Source organism: Tyto alba, unplaced genomic scaffold (genome assembly GCF_018691265.1).
Source record: "Tyto alba isolate M040663 unplaced genomic scaffold, T.alba_DEE_v4.0 Super-Scaffold_10, whole genome shotgun sequence".
Taxonomy (NCBI): Eukaryota; Metazoa; Chordata; class Aves; order Strigiformes; family Tytonidae; genus Tyto; species Tyto alba.
Window position 1 is genome coordinate 2006927 of NW_024881262.1, and position 16601 is coordinate 2023527.

The following is a 16601-nucleotide window of genomic DNA, read 5'->3' on the forward strand; positions in this document are numbered from 1 at the left end:
TGGTGAAACAGATTGCTCAGAAGAGCTGTTTACAGGTAATCCAGCGGGCAGAGTGTTGCAGCATTGTCTGCCTGCCCATTTCGGTAAGGAAGAGGAACAGAAAGAGTCTGTTACAATTATTTGCTTAGCAAGAGCAGTGATCGCGAAGTACCTTCCTAGTTGGTACACGTATTTGTCGAAATCAGTAGGGATTTGAGCTGAGTAATAATTATAAAACTTGGTATTTGTAGTCAAATATATAAAGGAGTATTTTTGGGGGGGGGGGGGGGGGGGGGAAGCTGGGTGTGGAGGGTGTGATGTGAAACTTTAGGTGGACCATCCAGAATTGGTGGTCACTCGTCAATGTTAGATTTTTACACGATCATCTTATGTAAAGCCTTGATGAAATTGATGCAGTCTCATTATTTATCCTGAATCTCAGAGGTATTTTAAGTCATGAAATTGGAGAAAAATCTAAAAGGGGAAAAAAAAAAAAAAAAAGCAGATGTCTGTGCAGAATGTTTTTGCAAAACGGGGCTCTATCTAAGCGCTTTAGAAAGTGTTCATATTGCAGATCTGTGAAAGCAAATGCCTCTCGCGACGTGAAAACCATGTCCTGTATCAGCTCCGCTGCCACTCAGAGCTGTGCTTGTGCTGCCTCTGAAACATCTGCTGGTATAAAAATTGAAGCTAACAACCAAAACTCTCTGCAAAGCATATCCTCATCCGGTGTGGGTAGGAGACCTTTGAAACCAGTGATCTACCTCAGACAAGGACATCCATGTTTATCCTCTACTGCAAATAGAAGGTGTAACCTGGATTTGAATTATGAACTATGGTACATTCAGTAATCCGTGGAAGATTTGAATGTGTCTGACATCCTCATTGCTACAGATATTTAGAACTTCACAGTCCTTCACACCAAAGGACCACTTTAACCCCGTATCTCATGTTCAAAAGTGGCCAACCGTGGGTTTCTTGGGAAGAGGAGAACAGAACAAACATACTTCTCAGTACAGTCTCTTAGCTTCCAGCAGTCATGCCTCAATAACTTCCTGATCCAGAGATGGTATCTTTGTGTGTGTTTGATGGATTTTTTTTTTTTTTTTTTTTTTTTTTTTTTGTCTGCCAGAAAAGATCCGGAGCCAGGCTTTCACCTAAGCTGTATATACATCTGGACCAGTATCCCAGTAGATGTTTCAGATTTACAAACGTGCAAGTTGGACTAGCCCCTCTCACTGAAAGCTAGGAAAGATTGCTTTTTCAAGCACCCCCAGTCACCAATCGTAAAGGCAGGAGAACCTGCTTTTCCAACTTTTTTGAAAATAAATATCAGAAAAACAGGAAAGCTACTGGTACATTGACAGATTTTAATTTGTTTTTTTTTTTTTTTTTTTTTTTTCTCTGATGATGGAGCCTTTTAAGTGTAGAGGTAAATCTTTCTGTAGCACCTTTCTCTTTTCTGAGCGTGTCTCGCTGCACGCCTCCTGCATGGCTTACAGTCACAGCGGTGTCACATGGTGAGGGAACAAATTAAGTAAAACATGAAACTAATTTCCTGCCCTGTCACCTGCTGCCCTTCTCTTCAGTTTAAGGATGATGAGATACCGATAAGATCAAGGCTGCAGGATCGTGTTTACCAGCTTGTTTTTGTTCTTGCTTCTGTGAGGGGAGGTTCCTGTTTTCCTTTCACACTCCTTGCAGCAATAACTAGGATTTGGCTGCAGTTTTACTGCTGTGTTGTGAAGAGCTGTTTGATGAATGTCCCTTCATGAGTGTTACCTGGGCCTTTGCTTACTGTTCCTTGCTATGGAATCGCTATTGGTTTTGTTGGGAGCAAGTTTTGGCGGCTGTTGGCTGAGATCTGATGTTCCTTTTTCAGTACCTTGGCTTAAAAAGAAAGATCTTTTTAAAGAAAGACGATACACTTTAAGTGAAGTTCAGTTTCATACAGTGGAGTTTGAAACACATGGTCCCTCACCCAAAGCTGGACTACACCCTGCAACTTCAAACAGCTGTTTGTTACAAATAACATGAAATATTGCTGATTTTGGGTCACCCGAAAATGTAAACGCCTGACTTCTATCTCCTACAGTCACCGAGTTCAGTTTGACTCATCTTTCAAACTTAAGTACAAAAGGTTTTCATACCTGTTTGGATCTTTTCAGTTCATTCGTTCCCCTCACAGGTTGTTGCTGTTGCAGAGAGGAACTGGTTTAGTCATAGAGAAAATCAACAGTTTCATCAGCTAAGTGGTGTTTAACTCTCAGGCTTGCTTTGTATCACAGCTGTTCTGATGGGAACCGAGTTTCATTTCCTGTACAGACCTTTGTTGATCGCTAGGTTTCTTTTTTTTTCTGAGCCCTGTTTGTGGTAAGACTCGTGACATATAACTGAACTTAGGAGAAGAGTTCGAAACCACATGCGTTTTCATAGCACTTACAAAAAATATTTCTCCTAGTCATCTATTTGTGCATAACAGCTAGCCAACATTTGTCTTATTGAATGGAAAGAGAGCAGATGATTCACGCAGTAGGCTGAAGTTCTTCAGAAGGATGCAAGGAAGAGTGAGCCCAAATATCCTCATTTTAGCAGACTACATTCATCTGAAAAAAAAAAAAAGGACTTTAATGTTGTAACTTGCTAGTCGAGGTACCTACTCAGTTCAGTGTCCTGAAGAGATTATGTCTTTGTATTATTTCTTATAGTTAGGGCACAGAGAAAATGCAACTTATTTGAGGAAACAGGTTCTGCTATTGAGAGCACTCATGGAATTTTGTTTTGAACCACGCTGTTGTACACCACCAAATTTGGGGTTGTGTGCTGTGTTCTTAAGAGAGTTCAATATGCTTATTCTTTCAGTGCAAGTAATTCCACTGAAATGCTTTATTTCATAAATAGACACCTTTATTTGGTTAGCTGGTGAAGAGAAGTTCTTAAGAAATCTCTGTTCGCACCTTTTGCAGATTCTCTGTGGGGCTTTGGAGAAGCTATTTTAGTCTCTCTGTGTATCTGTCTTTCCCTGGAAAAAAATGGGGATAGGAATTTTTTACCTCAGAAGCAAGACGAGGCAAAGTTCTGTGAGGTTTGTAGGCAGGTTTTAATACATTTTTCTGTAGAAAAAGACAGCATTGTTTTTATTACTGGTTTCAAGCTGTACTGAAGTCTGTTCCTGCTGCATGATGCAAAGAGGCAGTGGGAGTAGCGCTTTGCCCCGCCAAGGTATTTGAATACATCTCCTGCTCTCCCAGACGCCTGACAACCGTGGCCTTCATCAGCTCCTTCCTGCTCTTCTCCAGACTGATATTTCCAGGCAGAGACTTCAAAGTCCATGAGTAACAACACCGGACTTTATTTTATTATTATTTTATTTTGTTTTATTTTGTTTTATTTTGTTTTATTTTGTTTTATTTTGTTTTATTTTGTTTTCTTTTGTTTTATTTTGTTTTATTTTGTTTTATTTTGTTTTATTTTGGTTTATTTTGTTTTATTTTGTTTTATTTTGTTTTATTTTATTTTATTTTATCTTATTTTATCTTATTTTATTTTATCTTATTTTATTTTTATCATGCTATCTACAGATTGTCCCTTCCCCTTACCACTGAGCTGCCCAAGAAGAGTACGAAGAGCGGCGGCCGCCGCTCGGGGCGCAGGGGAGGTGCGGGGAGGGGGGCCAGCGTCACCCTGCACCGGGAGGGACTGGAACCGCTGGGTCCGGGCGCTTGTCGTGCTGCCATCGCACGCGGTGTCTCCCGGGGGGGCCCTCTGCCCCGCTGCTTTAGTGATGGTTTTCCCTCACCCCATCTGTACGTTACCCGTAATCTCTACCTCGTGGGGGACAGCCTTTACTTTGGACAGCGTCCGCTGTGCCTCAGGGGTAGTAAATCATTATACTGTGCTGAAAATAAAGTGATGGTATGCTAAAGAACATAGCGGACGTAACCTTGAGCATCTCGCATTCTGGCTGTTCTCGAAGCCCAAATTTGGGGTCTTTCGCCTCTCATTAGGCCTCGGGCGGCGGAGAGGTGGAGTTGTCACGTTTGCTTTCATCACTGGTGTCTTAAAGCCAAAGGCAGGAATGTAATCACGCAATCACTTGCTGTAATTACGGTTCATTTTTTTTCATGGCTTTGCATTATGTAAGCTGGTAATAGGCTTTTTAGTATACAGAGGAAGTGCTTTAACTGAAGAGCTATTATTAAACAACTTTGCTAAATATATTTTAGGATTTCAGAGCTTAAAAGCCAGTAAATGTTATCATTTGAAAAAGTTAATACTTTTGAATAAAGAAATACACCATTAAAGAATGTGTATGAGCATTGGAGTAATATATTTTTAAATGAATCAAGGTTATTTTGTGAAAGAGTATCTTACTCCCGATGTTATAATTAGGAAAAAAAATCAGGTAGGCTTTTGGGTGTTTTTCAGATGCAGTTACATAAATAAATGCATTTATCTAACATTTTCAGCTGTATAAAACAATGCAGTGTTATTCTGAGTAATTTATTGTTAGGTAGAAAACATGTGTGGAGTTTAAAAATGTATAGTTAAGGTATTCAGGGAAAAAAGAAAACACTGTTGTGTAGATTTTGATGTGTTTAGATGTTTTGGTCACGTAATGTTCAAATTAATGAGAAGTAGCATTCTAAACACCTTACCAACTTGAAAAATAAAAATACCATTTTTAAAGCATCCTTAATTTAACAGAAGTGCGAGTTTCAGGAAAATGCTGCTATGTTACATCCTGAAACTGCTGAGCCTTTCCCTATTCACAGCTAAGGGAAACGGATAGAAGATGCGTACCAAGAAATATCTCGACCCCATTTTTTCTTCAAGAAATAATTAGAGAGCGCTCTTTTGGGATGTGAGCTCCAGCTCTTACTCTCAGAGAAACTTTAAGTAAACCCAGGTAGCAACTGCCCAGAGCCGGTGTCCCCATCTTTAGTTGAAGAGTGAGGGATTTGTATTAACCAAGCTGGAAGCCAGTGGTAGGCGCATGGAATGTGTTGTGTCACTTCCCACGTTGGGCTTTGGAGAAGGAGGTTTGCAGGGGTGTCATCGGCTGTTTGGGTGCTCGATGCCAGGGTTCCTGTTACAGCAAATTGTGGGCGTAAGTCACTGAGCGATGACCGTCCCGTCCTGCCCAGTTTGCTTACAGGGGTGGGGAATCTGATAAAGAAGAGGCAGAAACAGTGAGCTACAGAAATGTGAAAAATTCCGCATAGCAGGCAATCACTACATTTTTCAGTACTGAGAAATAATTTGGCACGTTCTGTACAGGTTTCGCAGAAAAATGTTCAGCTCTCAGTGAAGCTATTTTCACCGTAAGCTGTCATTTAGCTGCCAGCCTTCTAAATCTTAAACAGAATCTGGTGAGATACGTAGATGCACGCTTAGCTCTGCACAGATGTGGTTTGTCGTAAGAAAAAACCCCACGGTTTGTTTTACTGGAATTTTATGTGAAGTTTTCATGTTGTTACAGCACCACGAGAAGAAAGCCATGTAAAAACCCTCCAGTTCCCCACCCGTTTTGCAGTTGGAACGTGTCCGCACACAAATACCCTTTTTTTTTTGCATATGCACCGTCACCCCGGAGTTTTAGGAGTTCACCCTGAAGATCTGCTCGCCGCATTAAAAGCGTGAGGAAAAGCAGCCTCGTACTGTGCTCGTCTCGGAGAGCGTTTGCCCTTCCCCGGGGTCCCTCCCCTCGCGTTACTTGGATTCTCCTTGCTCTGCTACAGAGCTATGCGGGGCTGTTGGACACTGTATTTTAACACTGTATTTTAATAATTCTATTATTAAGCCCATATTAGAAATACCCCAGTCACGTATTGGAAGCCAGCCGTGTTTCAGGGGCCTGTGGAATTTGTTTTCCAGTCTTCAAAATTTTACAGGCCTTTTTAGGATGCTAACCAGTATGTGATTACTTTTAAGAATTCAGCATGCTCGTGGATAATCTTTATCACGTTTAGAGTACCTGTTGATTTTCAGATTCTCTTTACTTTGCGCTGCATTGGCATAGAACTGCTGCAAATATATTTCATTATCAGTTTTCCCTATAACACCTGCAACATACAAAGTTATAATAAAATTAAATAATCCTCTGGCGTTTACCACCTTCGGAAGAAAATAATTTTACTCATAAAGAAAAGGTTTTCCATTTCTTCGCACTTTCTTGGAGGTCACAGAGATCTTTGGAGTAGGGAGAACCGTGTTACAGTATTTGACCTGAAAAGAGATCAAAGTGAGAATGAGTGCTCAAATTGTGAGGTTTTGTATGAGAAATATCTTTTTGGGTAGAATTGTGAGGTTTTGTATGAGAAATATCTTTCTGGGTATTTGTTTCATACAATATGCAGCAAAATATCTGGGGGTCTTGATTCAGGTCTTTGGTTTGTAGGTGCAACATAACCCCAAAACAGTGAGTCCAACTCCTCACACCAAAAGGATAATGTAAATAATACCAATCATTAAACGCACTTTTCTCAAAACCAACAGCTCTGTTCAGCACTGAAATTCAGAATTGTAAGACTACGCTTTGATGAGAAAAAGCAGATGTCCTGAAAGCAGCATCAGGTGTATGTTTGTGAAGACATTCACTCAAAAAATTCATACTTACGGTGCTGCCTGCAAATACTATAAATAATAGCAGAGCTTGGTATTTCAGAGAGATGGTTTCCTCATGAGTTCACACATTGTTTTGAAAAAAAGTAGATTGTAGCTTGTTGTTACGGAACAAAATGACTACATACCGGGAAGGTGGGGTGATCCGTTACTAGTTTCTTCGTTCCCGAAAGCGTGTGTATTTTTTTAAGCCCTACATTCAATTTCAGTCCCTTTGTGCTGGTCATTTATTCGGCTCAGTGCTGGTTTTCCCTCTGACCAGATCTGCCTTGTACCGCTTGTAGCCGACGTTTTTCTGGTCGGGCTGTTGTTACAGAGCTTTTCTTGAGTCGCGTGGCTGCCCGTGCAGTAGCAGCGGGCTGGGGAATATCAGCTTTAATTAGTCTATCCCACTTCTCACGGAGGGAAGGAGTGCGGGTGGGTGATCAGAAGAGAGCCCCGACACAGAATAGCCGGTTTCCTGCTGTACTCTTATTCTGACCATAATGACTTGGTACGCCGTTGACGCCAGGAGGGAACACGCTGTTAAACCGCCGACGGATTTTGGTGCGATAGCGTCGTCTTGGCAAAATTGGCATTTTAATTGGCGTGGCTCTAGGACAGTTTTTAGAGAACCGTGTGCGGGGAACGGGCAAGCTGTTCCCCTTGGGGGGTGAATTCTCAGGGGGAAGGGGGGGGAAGCTGGCCGGAGGCGTTCCTGCCCTCGGGGAGACTTGTCCCCAAAACGGGTCGGACAAAGCTCGCGCTGGTTGGGGCTGGCTCGGGGGGAGTGGCAAAAAGAATGATCTTTGCGTCCTCAAAGTAGCTCATGAAGTTGCATTTTTAAGACATTTGCTTTGACTTTTGGGGCTGTTCTATATCTTTTATGGAAGACTATGTGAATGCTTATTGAAAACAAGGAGAGCAATCTACATTTACCCAAACAGCGGTGGGCAGGGTCCCCTGATTGTGAGCCCGTAGGCACAGACACATCGTCCTTTTGTTTGTGTCAGGAAAGCGCTTAATACTTCCAACTGTGCTTAGCACTTCACAGACCCAAATGCAATTAACTGATGATGATAAACACTAAGAGCAGCTAGGCACCTGTACCTCCTGGTGCGAAATGAAGGATCATTCCAGCTGATCATCGTTTTTTAAAGTGGGAACTCTTCAGTAGTTTTCTGTGAAAGTCGTATAATAAAACTCTTCAGCAACTGTACCAGTCAGAGTGTGAAATAGCTAGCAAAATTGCAGCCATTCTCAAGCAAATCTGTATTCATAAAATCGTATAGTTGTTTAGAATAGCTGTCGCTTGATGTGGCAAATTTCATACACAGCACTTTGATCTGTATGGCATTAATGTGCCAAAGTTTTAAAAATAAACTGTAGATTTCAAGTATCAGCTTGATTTATGTTTACTGTTAAGAATTCAAAGCAAATATTTTATATAGTCTCAAAAGCTGCATTTCCAGTTGCCAAAGATTAGTAACTGTTAATGAATACCAGTAAGCTGACAACTTGTAAAGAGATTATAAAAGTAGAAAGCTAATTATGTAAACAGCATTATTTTGGAAATATGTTAGTCCTGGTTCTAAAAAAACGACTTTTGTAGGGAATGAATATTACTGTAATTTCTTTCAATTTCTGTGAATTTCTTAAGTTCTTGATTGCTAATAAACCAGTGATTGTCTAATGATTGGCAGAGCTGTAGAACTCCATGCTTTACTCGGGAATGCTCTTTAATTTGCTCTCTCTCTCTCAACACTGGCTAGTGAAACAGCGTTAGAAACTGTTTGCTGAGGCATTCCACAGTCACTGTTAAATAGGACTTTGTAAAGTGTAGAGGAAATGCACTTTTATTTTCTCCTCTAGATAAAGGGTACGCTCTGGTTCTTCACTGGTAGCACCCTGATGTTGTTAGGTCCTTTTGAAAGCACGAGTCGCTTTACGTGAGGTTGCATACAGGCGTTGATTTTTGTAGCAGCAACATAGCTACTCCAAAAGAAAAAAAGCCAGTATTCCTCAGTATGGGCTCCAAAATGGTGAAATCGTGTTTCCTTTTCATATTACGCTAGTTCTCCTCTGCTGCACGTGATGAAAGATACTCGAACTCTCTGGTGGATTGGCAGCAGATGCTCCTCATCTGGAGCCATTTACATTTTCTTTTCTTCCCTGAAGCACTAACTTTCACAAGAATAACCTTTTGAATAGTATGGGGCTGCCTCATCAAATATGGTTGTGTGATGTATTGACTTAGTGCACTCAAAATGTCAAGGATATGTATATTGATTTTTGTACCATTCATGCATACTGAACAAATACCACTGGACTAGGAAAGCTGCTGGGTTTGGGTTTTTTGTCTTTCTGTGCTGAAGACCGTGTTTTTTCCACCGTTGTCCAGCTCTTTTGGAGAGTTACTTTGCCCTGCCCGCTTCAAGCTCATGGGACATCCTCATGGGCACAGCCAGACCGGGGCTGTCTCTGAACACGACTGTGCCAACTCCAGTTCTCTGACTCTTTTATTATCTCTGGATGATCTTTTTAATGGGTTACAGAAGGTGAGAATTCTTTGTTTTTCTTGTTCTTCCCAGGGGACATGAGTTTTGGGTGGATTTGAATGTTATGAAATTACAAGAAACTGTTGAGTTTGACCAAATGCGGCGGCTGTCTACACCTTCCTGCCCCAGCTCCAGCTCCAACTACTACACGGTCTGGAAATACTTCTGCAGGGACCACTTTGGCTGGAGAGAATACTCCGAGGTATTTAACGTGTTCCAGAATCCTGCTTTGGGGTTGTAATCCAAAACACTATCTACAGTATATACTATAAACTTTATATACATTTTTAGTCTGTTTCCTCTTTGAACAATCAGGAGAGCTACTCAGAGTTGTTGTGGAGGAAGTAATCAAGAAGGTGAGTGTTGAACTGAAAGAGCAATAAAAGGAGAACTCTTCTCTGCTGGACTGCACCTTGAATTATCCCTGAAAACATCAGAGGCACAGAGGCTGACCAAACTGTCAAATCTGAGAGCGAACTGGCCCATGTCAGTACCAAGAAAGTCCCTTCTAATCCCTAGAAATCTGGTTGTAAGACAGGAGGGACAGCTTTCTGCAGCCTTTTTAACACCTTTGCAGTTTTTAATTTACTTTCCTGTCCCCGAAAATAGCGCAGCACAGACTGTGAGCCTCCAGAGTCGGGGCCCAGCCCGTGGAATACTTCATTCGCTTGGTTCAAGTAAGCTCTCCCATAAGCCTTGTAAATACTGGTGGTAGTTAAGAGCTCATCTTTGGCTGGCCAGAGCTGTACAAAACCTCATCGGTGTCTTACAGCTTTGGCAGTACCAGAAACACCTCCACCAGTGTAAATCAGATCACCTTCATCTTTTTCATGCGTCACGCTGATGCTATAAACGCGGTAGGAAGCTTAAGGCAGAGCCCTGCGTACAGTTTGGGCCTTTGCAATTGGGAAAAAAAAAAAAAAAAATGCAAGCACTGGAGAGAGTCTGGAAGAAAGCACCACAAACAACAAGAAGTTCAGGATGTTTGACCTGCGAGGAGAAGTTAAAAAAAATGGGTTTCTCAAGCGTAGAAAAGGGAAAAAAAAAAAAAAAAAAGAGAATGTATTAATGTATAAAAGATTGTTCGACAGCAGACTTCAGGTTTTCACATTCAGTGGGCGAAACCAAAAAGTAAGTAATTTGTGGCAAGGGGATTTTAGGTTAGATATCGGGAATAACATTTGACATGTAAAAATGAGATGGCACTGGTGACGTAGGAAAGCCGTGAAACCTGCGTTGTTGGCAGATCTTACAAACAGGTGAAGGAACATTGTTCAGCGCTCTAAAGGTACCTGTGCCTCGGAGCAGGGGAAGCAGGGGAGGGGGGAAAGGAGCAGAGAGAGGGATTCTTTGAGGTCTCTGGCAAAAATATTAATTTTGGAAGGTGTGATTTATCATGTGTCTGGTGTTGTTTTCTTAATTTTCTTGAAACAGCCTGTTGTAAGATTGATAGAAGCAGCCACCTGCCGGGGTCTGAAAGAGGTTCGGTTTGTTACCTGGCATAATCAGTATATCTTAAACATCAAAGATGGATTCCAGCAAAATGCGTGTTACAGAAGAGAAATCAAGAGGAGACCGCTGCTTCGCTCATGCATTGTGCTGATGCCGTTTTTACAGTACGTATCCCAGCAGAAGGGAAACTCTGCATTTGATCTCCAGGTTGGTCTGTCCGTGAGAATTGTGTTCCTTAAGATGTGGCAAGGAAACAGGCACCGCTGGGTAGAAAAATCAGAAGCAATAATAAAAATCCTCAGTCACATCGGCAGCTCTCGCTTGTCGTTTTTCAAGATAAATATTATCCGAGGAACTCCTTTCTGCTAGGCTGTTGGTTATTTAAAGATTATAATGTACCTTGTGGATTGCAGAACGTCAGCAGCACCGCTGTACCTCAAGCTTCCCAAAGTATTGTCCAGCTTTTAGCATCTCGCCAGCTATAGCGATTGCCAGGCTATCAGTTCTAGGGCCCATAAAAAGGAGCGTTCAGAAACGTTTTCTACTTTTCGAGCACAATTAAAGCATGCCCTGTTTTTATTGTCGTCTCAACTGGGGGTGAACACGCTCGCCCATCAAAGGCAGAGCGAGGAAAGTGTTGCACCGTAGTCATTTTTGATTACGGCTCATAAAAATGCCATTTTTGTGATCTCACCAGCACAGCTGGAAACATTATTGTCGGAGTTCCGTAGTTAGGCCCGTATTGGCCTGTTAGCAAAGGGGTGGAAGTCATTAGCCTGACCGGCAGCTTGGCACGCCGGGCCAGCCAAAGGAGCTTGAACTGCTGCAGGAGGGCTCGAGTGCTCGTTAGCTCCCAGAGTCGTTACCGCAGCTAATTGCGAGGCGAACGCGAATTTGGTCAGGGCCTCAAAACACGTGGTCTCAGAAACATCTTTAGAGACGGTTTTACAGGAAGGAAACCCAAAATTATTGAAGAGGTACTGGGAGGATGCAGGTAGAAAGACCAAGCGTGGGCTTTCTGCTTATAGCAACTCTGTCGTCCTAATGAAAAATAAGGATTTGAGGTATTCTCCTGGCATTTTGCTACCAGTGACTGTTTTATTACAGTGCAAGTCTAGAATTTTGAGATATTCTAAAATTATGCAGTTCCCACTAATTTTTGTGGAGTCTTGAGGGTTCCACAGTCGTGAAGGCTTGACCGTAACTATTCATGACACCTACCAAATCTATAAACTAAGCTCTGAAATTTCCGTTGTTCTGCAGTAAATCTCATTCTTATTTTCTTCATCTGAAGACCTCGTAATGCTTACTTCAAAGTATACCAATCCTTAGCAAGGAACAAAAGAGTATTTGCCATATTTATGAGAGCTGTCCTTAAGAAGTCAGTACTTGCCTCCACTTAGCACACAATGCTACCTGAGATTTTTTATTTCCCTCCCCTCTCACCTGCTTAAATGTCTGCAAAAGCTGGGAGAGAATTCTTGAATAGAAACTGTGGGAAGTGGGTGATAATGGTTGACAAATGTTGACTTTTTAATGGCTTCCCTTGTATAATAAATGCTTACAAGTAGTTCGCACTAGTCAGAAGACATGAACAGAGTACACCAAAGGACTGCAGAGTTTTTATTGTGTTTGATGTCGTACTCATTAAACCGTAACTTACTACTAATCTGTGCTTGGTCTTCCAGTCCAAGTGCGAGGGAATGAGGTTCTACAGCAATATTTTTTGCCCATTGACTTGAGGAAGGAAAAAAAACAAAACCAACTTTAATGCACGCTTGTAATATTGCAGACTGCTATTTTAATAATCATTCTTAGAAAAATCCATCTTCTGGGTTTCTGTTAAACTATTAATAAACAGTGAGAAGAATTTTGAGTTGAGTCAAGTCCATGCAAATAAAGCAAGGTCTCTTTTTAGCTTTGAAGAGCAGGTGAAAGCCACATGAACGCTTTTTTAAAGAGCATGTCTGCTCTGAAAAGTGTGAACGCTGTTAACAGTTTACCGTCTCTCTCATCCAAATCAAACGTATCAATTTAAAAATAGACTTTTTTTCCCCGCAACGTTTTTTCTAGACCGGAAAAGCTCAACCTGCAATCAGAAAATCAGTTTACATTTTTTCTGGGTCACACAAAAAATCGCAGGCAGTTCCTTCAGGCTCATATTTCACTAGCATTAAATATTCTGCAAGGCAACCTTAACTGACATGTGCGTAGGTGAGATGTGGATAGCAGTGTAGTTCTTATTCATCTGGATAATTCTGTTGGCTCTGCAGAGGAAGGCAGGCTAACGAGCAGGGACAATCAGCAGTGGCTCCGGGATGTTTTTCCAGTGCTCCTGGAGAACAGATTGCGCGGTGCCGCGGCGTTCCAGGCAGGATTTGGCCATGGGTGCTGTCACACCTCAGCGCGTGGATACACGAAGGATTCGCGTTCCCCATTCCCTCCCTGTCGGAACAGGTTTTCCCCTTCTGCTTTGGCAAGGGACGTCTTACCAGAACACAAGTGACCTGAGAAATTTCAGGAACTTTAATGTTCATTAAACTTGCATGAAATTGAATGGCATTTAATTGAAGGTCATCCGTGGGGTTTAGAGACCGGATTCACCTCGTGGCTTTCCAGCCAGACAGTGGGTCCCTGTAGCTTCGTAGTCTTTCCTGACAAGAGCACCTCACCCGTTTGCATTCATTGTGGGTTGGTGCTGGGGTCAACAGCAGCTTTTCCTATAAAATTACTTAGGTAAAATACTCATCTGGTGAAATTTGGAGATAGTTCCATATATTCTTGCCTCTGAAAGGGAACCTCACCAGCTTGCAGGAGCTGAAGAGCTGTGGACTTACTGTCAGTGAAAACCAGAGCCTGAACCTGCAAGCTGTACGTGCTCAAAGTCTTTTCACTGACGTAAGCGGGAGAACTCCAGTAAGTAAGGCTTATTCAGTTGAGTAAGGCTGGCTCGTTCAGATTATAATCAGGTGAACACAAGCCACAAATGCCGCGCTCTCTGTCTAAACTTAGCAGCTTCAAGAGTGTGAAATTTTCCACGGAGGTGCAGGTATTTATTAAGAGCACACCACTACTGGTGTCCGTTCTTTTTCTGGCATCCGTGCCGCTTCTCTGCCGCGGCCGCTGCGGGCAGCAGCCGCCCTCCTTCCCCCCCCCCCCGGCTTCTTTACCTGGCGGCAGTCCCAAGAGGAGGGGCTGGTCTGTCGCATGAAAATAAGAAACTGCGAATGCAAATCTACATCTGGCCTGTGCAAATGAAAAGCAGAGAGCCTTCCTCGGCACGGGGCTGGGTAGCGCTGAAAACACAGCATCCCCTCTTCTACACAGCGCAGTGAAATATCGGCGAGTTTTGCCTATAAAATGTTGTCAGTTGGGGTTATTCATTATTCATGCTGTACGAGAAAGCGCGTGTTTCTGCTCCTTGGGTTGTACTCTGAGGAAATCAGGTCAAATGCTGCCACGTTATTAATCTTTTCTTATTCCGTACGTCTTGCTCACCATGTTAAAATCCTAATTCTTTATAGCTGGCATACCGAATGATTGCATTTGGTAGCATGCTGCCTGTCTGTGGTTTATAACCCTGCCCCAAAATGTGAAAAATTACAGTAGTAGGCTTTTAAACACGCCCAAGCAGTAAGATTTCCCTACGTGGAACAGCATCCCTGAAAGTCAAGATTTTGTTGTTAGTGTGGTTGGAGGAGTTATTAATACAGCAGAAAGAGCTGGCATGTTTGCTCCAAACAAGCATTAAAGATACGGAAATTGTTACAGAACTGAAGAGTAGCACTTGCTTAAGATACGTTGGTGATGGAATAAATGTGATGAGAAGCTCTTCTGGCTGTGAATGTTTAAGTACAAACCTTTTCTCCTTCCCCAACTAGGACCTTAGGTGGCAACTCTGCAGTGCCCCCTCTGTCAGCTGAACCAGCTTCCTCACATCTCTTATCTCCAGCTGCTGTTACCTCTCCCAACTTCTACCCTGACACCTGGATTAGTATGGATCCAGCTCAGGACTTCGTCCAAGTGCCTGTTCTGAAGGAAGATAAAAGCTATAGAACCATTTATAACCTGTTTCACAAGACTGTGCCAGAGACCAAATACAAAATTTTGAAAATTTTGAGAGTGCAAAATCAGTTTCTTTGGGAGAAATATAAAAGGTAAGATTATGCAAATGCCATTCTTTCGCAACAGTGGGAAAATACTTTAAGATATGTCATTTGGGCTGCAAAATATAAATTGATCATTAAATAGAATACATAAACTCCAGATTTTCTGAAGGAGCATCTTCAGTTGAGCAACGTTCTCTGAAAAGTATCTTACCCTGAAATTTCCCCTGTAACAGGTTTAATATACTGTCTGCTGATAACTTCTGTAAAATGTATCCTCACAGAAACCTCAAAGTCAATCTAGGATGTCTAGTTGAAAAATCTTTCGGTTCACTTTCAGGCCGAACTAGGAGGAATTGTTTCCATGGAATAATCTCTGTACGGAAGATAGCCATTAGTGCCCTGCTCCCCAGAACACGGCGGCCCGGGCTCCGGCAGCGGCCTTGCAAAGACAAAATCCCATCCCAGTCGGTCCCATTCAAACCAGAGACGCTGTGTCTGAAGGTCACCGTCCACTGGCCACCTTGTAGCTGAGACAGAATTAGATTTGTGGATTCTCTCTCCCTCCTCAAGCAATGTGGGATCTGGGGAGAAGTCGAGGGATGGGCTGCGTGAGCAGAGACTTCCTGACAGTCTTTGTGCTGGTCTAGAGCATCTCCCCCCCCCCTCCCCAGTCTCACAGTGATTCCTCTCTGTGGCCTCTTCGGAAGCTGTAGATGGATTTACGTTTTGCACAGCTGTTGTTTCCCCTTCGAGAAAGATTTCCTTCCGCATCCAAGGTGAAATGCAGGCAAAGATAAGCAGGCACTTCTCAAGGCGCTTTGCCTTGGCTGCTGTGCAGGTGAGAGAGCTCTGCCTCCATCAGCATCAGCTCAGGACCTTTCAAAAACACTTATTTCACACAAAAGCCTTATGCGAAGGTGGAAGACCCACTCTGCTTATCTGTACAGAAATGTTTTCAGATCTCCTCTTACAGCTCTACTATTCCAGAGGACAGTATTGATGCTTTAAGAGCTGTAGCGAAAACTGCTTTTCCCTTGCGGGTCTGCAGTGAATACTCACCTTCACTTTCCGTTTTCTGTTCCAGGAAAAAGGAATATATGTCAAAAAAAATGACTGGGCTTGACAGGATAATGAACGAAAGGCATTTGTTCCATGGCACCTCCCAGGACGTGGTGGATGGAATCTGCAAGCACAACTTCGACCCGCGCGTCTGCGGGAAGCATGCCACCATGTTTGGGCAGGGCAGTTACTTTGCCAGAAAGGCAAGTTACTCCCATAACTTTTCCAAAAGGTCACCCAGAGGCGTTCATTACATGTTCCTGGCAAAAGTACTGACGGGAAGGTACACGGTGGGAAACCACACCATGAGGAGACCTCCACCGGTCAACCCCGGCAGCATTACCAGCGACCTCTATGACTCTTGTGTGGACAATTACTTTGAGCCTCAGATTTTTGTCATTTTTAACGATGATCAGAGCTACCCTTATTTCATCATCCAATACGAAGAAGTTAGCAACACTGTCTCCATTTGAAAACTTGTGCTGCTAAATTATTAATTGTAATAAACTCTCTTATCTCGCATTGGTAGCAGTCTTGGGGGGACAAGAAAAAGAAAAAAAAAATTGGACGTTGCAGAACTGATTAAATTACTTGCTTGGAAGGAACTAAATCTCAAAATGTAGAAAAGAAGATCTGAAGTGACCAATTGTGCACTTGCTGTTTGATTATGTATGTGCAAATTGTAAATATTTTTCCATTGTTTATAGTTGAAAATCTGTGCCTTTTGTTATAAAACACTGTTTATTTATGTTAGTAAATATTCATGTTTAAAAATGTGTGTGTGTGTGTGAATTTCAGTTGCCTTCTGCGCATATGAGAGTGGCTAGAAAATTGCTTATGC

General features: G+C 42.4%; 1 protein-coding gene across 8 annotated transcripts in view; it reads left to right on the forward strand.

The window, feature by feature from the left end:
- LOC104369157 (TCDD inducible poly(ADP-ribose) polymerase) overlaps positions 1–16536 on the forward strand; it is a 42029-nt gene extending 25493 nt beyond the window's left edge. For all 8 annotated transcript variants that reach the window (XM_033000050.2, XM_033000052.2, XM_033000051.2 and 5 more), the window contains 4 exons: positions 9174–9342; positions 10575–10756; positions 14474–14749; positions 15786–16536. In XM_033000050.2, coding sequence (XP_032855941.1) covers positions 9174–9342; positions 10575–10756; positions 14474–14749; positions 15786–16233 — 1075 coding nt within the window. In that variant the 3' untranslated portion in view covers positions 16234–16536. The remainder of the gene's footprint in view (positions 1–9173; positions 9343–10574; positions 10757–14473; positions 14750–15785) is intronic.
- The last annotated feature ends 65 nt before the right edge of the window (positions 16537–16601 follow it).